We start from the raw sequence: 7668 nt of genomic DNA on the forward strand, positions 1-7668 counted from the left end.
ATGATGTGATCTAGACTTGCAAATATAAATGGATTTTTAACCTTTGAAGTATTACGATTGTACCGGTTTGTATGGGATATTCCTATATGGTCGAAAAAAACAACCACATGCCAGATAGGAATGAAATTCAATAACAGTCCATGGTAGTATTGTATCTTTCATTTAAAACCAAGTTTATAAAAATCGGTCAAGAATTCCCTAAGAAAAAGGTGTGAGATTAACTTTCGAACTTGGAAAGTACCTGGGGGCATCAAGAACCGTCATAGGCGGCCAATGTGGTCAAATCTGCTTAGAATGATCATTAGTGATCTAGACCCGCAAATCCGAGTTATTTTGCACCCTTTTTGATATGTATTACACCATTTGGACATCATGGTGTTACCATTTTATATGGGAATTTGCTGAGTGACCGCACTCTTTAACCCGTAACTCCGGAACCGGAAGTCCGATCGACAAAAAAATTCAATAGCAGCTTATTGGAGAGATACACCTTTCATTTTAAATCAAGTTTGAGCGATTCGGTTCAGCCATCTTTGAGAAAAGTGAGTGAGTTTTGAAAACACACACACATACACACATACACACACAAATACAGACATTTGTCAATTTCGACGAACTGAATCGAATGGTATATGAGGCTCGGCCTTCCAGGCCTCGGTTAAAAAGTCGGATTTCAGAGTGATTGCATATCCCTTCTTTATGAGAAAGGCAAAAATGTACCTACTTCTTTAGGTACACTTCAAGAAAACACGCCCAAACGTGTTAATCCGATTCAAAATAGATTAACAACTTCTTCTACCTCTGTCACACCATCCTATAATGCTGTGTCATCTTATGCTTCAGTGGCAGGAAACAAGGCCAAAATAACGGCTTCCGTTGCCACGCCTACAAATTCGTTTGCACCTAACGCTTCATTTAGTCCAATGGATCTAGGTAGCGTAACGGAAGAAAAATTAAAATACTTGCTAGACCATATGTTACCTATGATGATTGCCATGTTAAATTCTACCTCCATGTTTGAAGCTTTTCAAGCGGGGTGGGAATTTGCTAACAAAATTGTAATGAAATTAAAGTTTAACAATGACTTTAAATAATCATTTAAGTTTATTAAATTTGAATGTTCGTTCATTAAAAACGTGCGAAGACGAATTTTTCAACTTCTTGAGGATACATAATGTGCATATAGCCGTTGTGATCGAAACTTTTTTTAAAACCAAATATTAAATTGAAGAGTAACTCTAATTTTGTTATTCATCGATTTGATCGAATTGTTGGATTCGGCGGAGGAATCGCAATAACGGTTAATCGCAGGATCAAACATTCCGTTATGCCTTCTCCTGACACCAAGGTGATCGAGAGTTTGGGTATCGAAGTTGAAACTGACCTTGGTATCATTTTTATTGCTGCAGCCTATTTGCCTTTTCAGTGCACTGGCGAGCAAATTAATTTCTTGAAGGGAGACTTACAAAAACTTACAAGAAATCGGTCGAAATTCTTCATAATCGGTGATTTTAACGCCAAACACCGAGCCTGAAATAATGCTCAAAGCAATTCCAACGGCAAACTACTTTTTAATTATTGCTCTGCTGGTTATTATTCAATTTTGTTCCCGAATGGTCCTACGTGCTATTCGTCTGCTGACTTTGATTCTGATCATCTTGCAGTAACTTTTTCACTTTCTCAAGAAGCTGTTTCCAATCCCATTAGCTCAGTGTTCAAGTATCACAAAGCGAATTGGGAAAGGTACAAAACTTGTATTGAGAATAATTTTAATCATGACCTTGATTTACAAAATAAAGCTGACATTGATACGGCATTACAAAATTTAAGTGATTCTATAGTTGATGGTAGAAATTTATCACATAACACAGAAAAAAATTAATACTCCTATTATTGACGACGATCTTCAACTTCTGATTCGCTTGAAGAATGTTCGAAGACGTCAATATCAACGTTCTCGTGATCCTGCTATGAAATGTATCTATCAGGATCTACAAAAAGAAATTAAGCATAGATTCACATTCTTAAGAAATGAAAATTTTGCGAAAGAGGTTGAACAAATCAAGCCAAATTCTAAACCTTTCTGGCAACTTTCTAAGGTTCTTAAGAAACCTCAGAAACCAATTCCAGCTTTGAAGGAAGGTGACCACATACTTCTTACAAACGAAGAAAAAGCTCAGAAGCTTGTTCAGCTGTTTGAAAGCATCCATAATTTTAATCACAACGTTGTGAGTCCTATTGAAACCGAAGTCTTACAAAAATATGAAAACATTTCAAATCAAGTATTGTCTCTAGACGATATTGTTGAAACAAACTATGATGAGATCAAATCCATCATGAAAAAGTTAAAAAATATGATGAGATCAAATCCATCATGAAAAAGTTAAAAAATATGAAGGCTCCAGGCTATGATAGAATTTTCAATATTCTGTAGGTACACGGTTCGAAGGGTTTACGGGCTTCGTTCGGACGATATAGACTGTCGCGTTTGGTTGTCTTATCAGAACTAAAATATATTTACAATATATAGTATCGTGTGATGTGTAATTGATAATGTGTATGTGTTGGATTCAATTAGGGTTACCCTCATGCTCAGTATGGTGGCGTTAATGTCGGATACGCCACATCACTCCCCCGTAGATTTGCCAATACCGGCGGGGGATTCTCACTCTACGTCCTGAACGTGTTGTGTAGGCAGTCTGCTCTACTGTTGGCTCTGACTGGTTTGTATCGAGGTGATGTTCGTCGGCTTGTGTGAAGGCAGCTTTCAAACGATCGATCGATATCACAGTGGAGTTACCGTTTACATCCACTATGAAAACTTTTTTCCTTCGGCGGATCACCCGATATGGTCCATCATAGAGTTGTGTAAGGGGTGGTTTGATAGCTCCCACCTTCACAAAGACATGGCTGCATGTAGACAAGTGCTTTTGTACGAAGGCGTTCTGGTTGAAGTGGTTGGTGGTTTGCGTTGGTCGTAGTTTTGACATCGTTGCCTTCAGGTCGGTGACAAACTCTGGCGTTGGTTTTTTACAGCTGTCGGAGATGAAGAATTCACCTGGCAGTCTAAGTGATGTACCGTAGGTAAGCTCAGCGGCTGTTGCTTGCAGATCCTCCTTCAGCGACGACCGGATCCCAAGAAGTACGATGGGAAGAATTTCGGTCCAACGAGAATGTTGATGGCACATGATCGATGATTTGAGCTGACGGTGTGTTTGCTCAATTTGACCGTTTGCCTGCGGGTGATAAGGCGTTGTACGTAAATGTGTAATTCCGAGCATCCTTGTTAGTGTGCGAAACAGTTCTGATTCGAACTGCCTACCACAATCAGTAGTCACATTTGTCGGGACATCGAACCGTGCTATCTAAACGTTGATAAAGGCACGAGCTACTGTGAGGGCTGTCATGTTCGGTAGTGGTACTATCTCAGGCCATCGTGTGAATTTATCGATGATCGTGAGACAATACATATTTTATTCCGACGGTGGAAGGGGACCGATGAGATCCATATGGATGTGTGTGAAACGGGTATCTGGCACGATTATTCTGGATATCGGTGTTCTGTTGTGCCGTTGAATTTTTGTTTTTTGGCAAGGAATACAATGAGTGACGAACTGCTTGCAGTCACGGCGAAGCGAAGGCCAAATGAATCGATCCGAGACGATGCGAGTAGTAGCACGAATTCCAGGGTGCGATATACCGTGCAGTTTGGCCAAAATTCTCCGTCGAAAATCCTTCGGCACGAACGGGCGGATGGCTTCCGTGGAGACGTCGCAGTGTATTGGTGTGGATGCTAATGCTGATTTCAGTAACTTCAGCTTTACTGATGTGTTGCTTGGTAGATTGAGTAAAAATTCCTTCAGCTCGGGATCAGATTTCTGGAGCTCAGCCATACGATCGTAATCGATCGCTTCCGTAGTGGTGATAGAGTCAATGCGACTTAGCATGTCGGCGACTTTATTTGCTTCGCCAGATACATGCCTAATGTCTGTGGTATACTCACTAATAAAGCTGAGTCAGCGCTGTTGTGTTGGGCTTGCCTTCTCCGGGCGCTGATGAAAAGCGGTGATAAGTGGCTTATGATCTGTGTAGACACACACTTCACGGGCTTGTATTGTGTCTCGAAAATGTTTGATGGCTTCATACATTGCAATCAGCTCTCTGTCGTAGGTGCTGGCTTTCCGTTGGCTCTCATTCAACTTGCGAGAAAAGAAAGCAAGGGGTTCAGGACCATTTTTCGTGATCTGGTGTAAAACTGCTCCGATGGCTGTGCCCGAAGCGTCGACGTCCAGGGCTAGTTTTGCTTCTGAAGAAGGATGAGCAAGAAGGGTTGCATTTGCTAAATCCTGCTTGCATTATTCGAATGATGTGTTTGCTGCTTCGTCCCACACAAGGATGGTGGTGTCGTTGCGAGTATTTCCAGCGATCATTGCCTGCAGAATTTGCTGATTTACTGCTGCTCGTGGGATGAAGCGTCTATAAAAATTAATTGTACCGAGGAATCTTTTTAGCTGCTTGGCGATTGTTGGTCTCGGAAAATCCAGGATGGCTTGCACTTTGCTGGGTGTCGGCTTGATTCCCTCCGGCGTAATTAGATGGCCCAGAAACTCAACGGTAGGTTTGCCAATCTGGCATTTTGCTACATTGATGACAAGTCCATTTTGTCTCAATCGCTCGAACACCGTACGAAGATGTTGCTTGTGTTGTTCCCCGTTATCTGATGCTATGCACAGGTCGTCGATGTAGGGATAAACAAAATCAAGGTCACCTAATATAGCATGTAGATGCCTTTGGAGAGTTTGACCTGCATTTCGCAATCAGAAGGTCATATATTTAAACTCAAAAAGCCCAAAAGGGGTTGTGATTGCTGTCTTCGGAATATCATCTGGCGCAACTGGGATTTGGTGGTATGCACGCTGTAAAGCTATGCACAAAAATATTTGCTTACCGTGTAAGATGCTAGAAAAATCTTGAATGAATGGCACGGGGTACCGATCTGGAACAGTAATGGCATTCAGATTGCGGTAATCACCACATGATTTTTTAACTAAATGCAGCGGGCTGGCCCAGCTGCTTTTTGAGGGTTGACAAATCCCCTGTTCAATGAGGAACTGGAACTCAGCCTTGGCTTCCTTCAGTTTGTCCAAAGGTAGCCGGCGCGGTCGGCAAAATACAGGTTGGCCGGTAGTGATGATCTGGTGCACGGTGCTTGCTGTTGTTGGTTTGTGCTTTATATTCAGGATAGTGATATCTTGATATTCTGCGAGAATCTCGGCGAAAGGTGAATTCATGTCGAACGTGGTGATAGTTGGTTCCGATGATGCATTGATGTTTTCGATTTCCAATCGGGTAGTGTTATCGATCAACTTGTTTCTCCGTAGATCCACGAGTAGATCGTAGTGTTTTAGAAAATCCGCACCAATGATAGGCGATTTCACATCAGCGATGACGAAAACCCATACGAATGGTCTTCGTAGGCCAAGTTCTACGGTTAGACGTTTGGTGCCGTATGTCTGAATGGCGGTACCATTAGCGGCGAAAAGCTGGTGTGATGCAGTTGGGTTGAGACGTTCTCTTGCTAAGGGTGGTATGACAGATATATCTGCTCCGGTGTCGATGAGGTATCGATTTGACGTTTTCAGGTCGTGTATGTGAATTCGCTGGACGTTTGCTGATTTGCTCGGGATACTGCTGGTTTTCAGGTCGAGGATGGGTTCGCTGATAGATGCGGGTGGTTTATTGTTATTGGCGTCTTGCTCTAATCTTCTCTCGGTCGTGTGTAGACCTCGATATTCTCATCGAAAAAAATACATTTGATATTTGGATTTTCACCTTTATTCTTCTCCCACTTTCGAGCTTGCTCACCGTGACAATAGTGAAACCAGCAAATCCATCGACGTGGCGTCTTACTTCTTGCTGGTGTCCCATCGCGTCGGCTGAATGAACGAGTGCGCGGACGGTTATTGTGTCGATCTCGTCCACGAAAATTTCCTGATAGTGCTTCATCCAGGCGGCGCAAAAGGGCATCGATTTTCTGCTCGATTGACGATGAGGTTGGTGCTTCGAATGTCTGTACAGCGGAGATTTGCTCACGAGGCGCTTCTAAAATTTTGTCAGCTACTTTTGCTTGCTCATCGAGTGTGGCCGTAGGCATGGCAGCGATTATGGATCGAGCTGTGTTGGGAAGGGCTCGCAGCTACAGATTCGAGAGCACATTGTCGGTGCAACCAGCTCCGCCCAAGCGGCGCATCTCAGATAGAAGGACGCTCGGTTTTTGGTCTCCCAGCGATATTCCTGATAGGAGGCTGGTCAAACGTAACGTTTCCGACGGTCGGAAATGTGCTATTACGGCAGATTTGAGGACATCATACCTATCGTTAGCGTTGGCTTCATTGCACCTTGCTATAATGGAATGGACGAATTTAGCGCGCGAGCCGAGAGCGACAATCACTGCATTAAACTTGAATTTATCATTTTTAATGGAATTCACGCTAAATGCTGCTTCGAGACATATGAACCAGGTCTCAATGTCATCGGAATCAAAATCCGGGAAGTTAATTTTGGCGATAACCGTTGGTTCTTTGGCGTCATCATTTTCGGCTTTGACGATGCCGGACTGTTCGCCATTGTTACCTGTCGCCATTGCGATTTTACACACGCGGTTCGCGTCGGAATTTCTCGATTTTTCTCCGTAAGTAACGAAACTTTCGCGTTCGCGGCTCGATATGTACGTCGATAAATTCACCGGTCGAATGACTAACGCGAAAATCACGTCGGGGTCACCAGTTGTAGGTACACGGTTCGAAGGGTTTACGGGCTTCGTTCGGACGATATAGACTGTCGCGTTTGGTTGTCTTATCAGAACTAAAATTTATTTACAATATATAGTATCGTGTGATGTGTAATTGATAATGTGTATGTGTTGGATTCAATTAGGGTTACCCTCATGTTCAGTATGGTGGCGTTAATGTCGGATACGCCACAATTCTTCTTAAAAACCTTCCCGAAATCATCATGAGATACTTGGTCAAAATATTCAACAAATGTTTTGAATTAGCATACTTCCCTGAAAGATGGAAAAAGGTCAAGGTTATTGAGGGATTTCAATTTTCCAATTTACATAATAAAGATAATTAAAAATTATCTTACTAACCGTACCCTACAGGTTTCTTATCAGAATTGTAAATCTAATAAGATACCCGTTAAAGCCGGCGTCCCTCAAGGATCAAGCGTCGCACCAATACTATGCAATATTTTTACCTCTGATCTTCCAAATCTTCCTACAGGCTGTAAAAAGTCACTTTTCTGTGATGATACTAGCATCTCAGCCACTGGTAGGAGTCTTCGTATTATCTGCAGTCGACTGCAACGAAGCTTGAATATTTTCAACGATTACCTGAAAAAAATGGAAAATTTCCACTAATGTGGCAAAAACACAATTGATTGTGTTTCCGCATAAGCCAAGAGCTTCTTCTCTTAAGCCAAATAATAACCATATTAGTAAATTTAATGGTTTGAATTTAACATGGTCAGATCAAGTTAAATACTTGGGTTTGATTTACGATAAAAAAAAACTCACTTTTAAGGATCACATTGAAGGAATCCAAAGAAAATGCAACAAATATATAAAATGTTTATACCCTCTTATAAATAGGAATTCTAGGCTCT

The 7668-nt window shown here is 42.0% G+C and overlaps 1 protein-coding gene across 1 annotated transcript; it reads right to left on the reverse strand.

Annotated features, from left to right (window-relative positions):
* Positions 1-2606: 2606 nt before the first annotated feature.
* LOC131680365 (uncharacterized) lies at positions 2607-3281 on the reverse strand. The gene has a single exon (XM_058961083.1). It carries the CDS (start codon positions 3279-3281, stop codon positions 2607-2609), a length of 675 nt encoding a protein of 224 aa, XP_058817066.1.
* Positions 3282-7668: the final 4387 nt, after the last annotated feature.

Source organism: Topomyia yanbarensis, chromosome 2 (assembly GCF_030247195.1).
Source record: "Topomyia yanbarensis strain Yona2022 chromosome 2, ASM3024719v1, whole genome shotgun sequence".
Classification (NCBI taxonomy): domain Eukaryota; kingdom Metazoa; phylum Arthropoda; class Insecta; order Diptera; family Culicidae; genus Topomyia; species Topomyia yanbarensis.

Excerpts from the sequence above, each read along its gene's own strand:
- LOC131680365 (XM_058961083.1), bottom strand. The coding sequence starts at position 3,281 with ATGCTCGGAATTACACATTTACGTACAACGCCTTATCACCCGCAGGCA.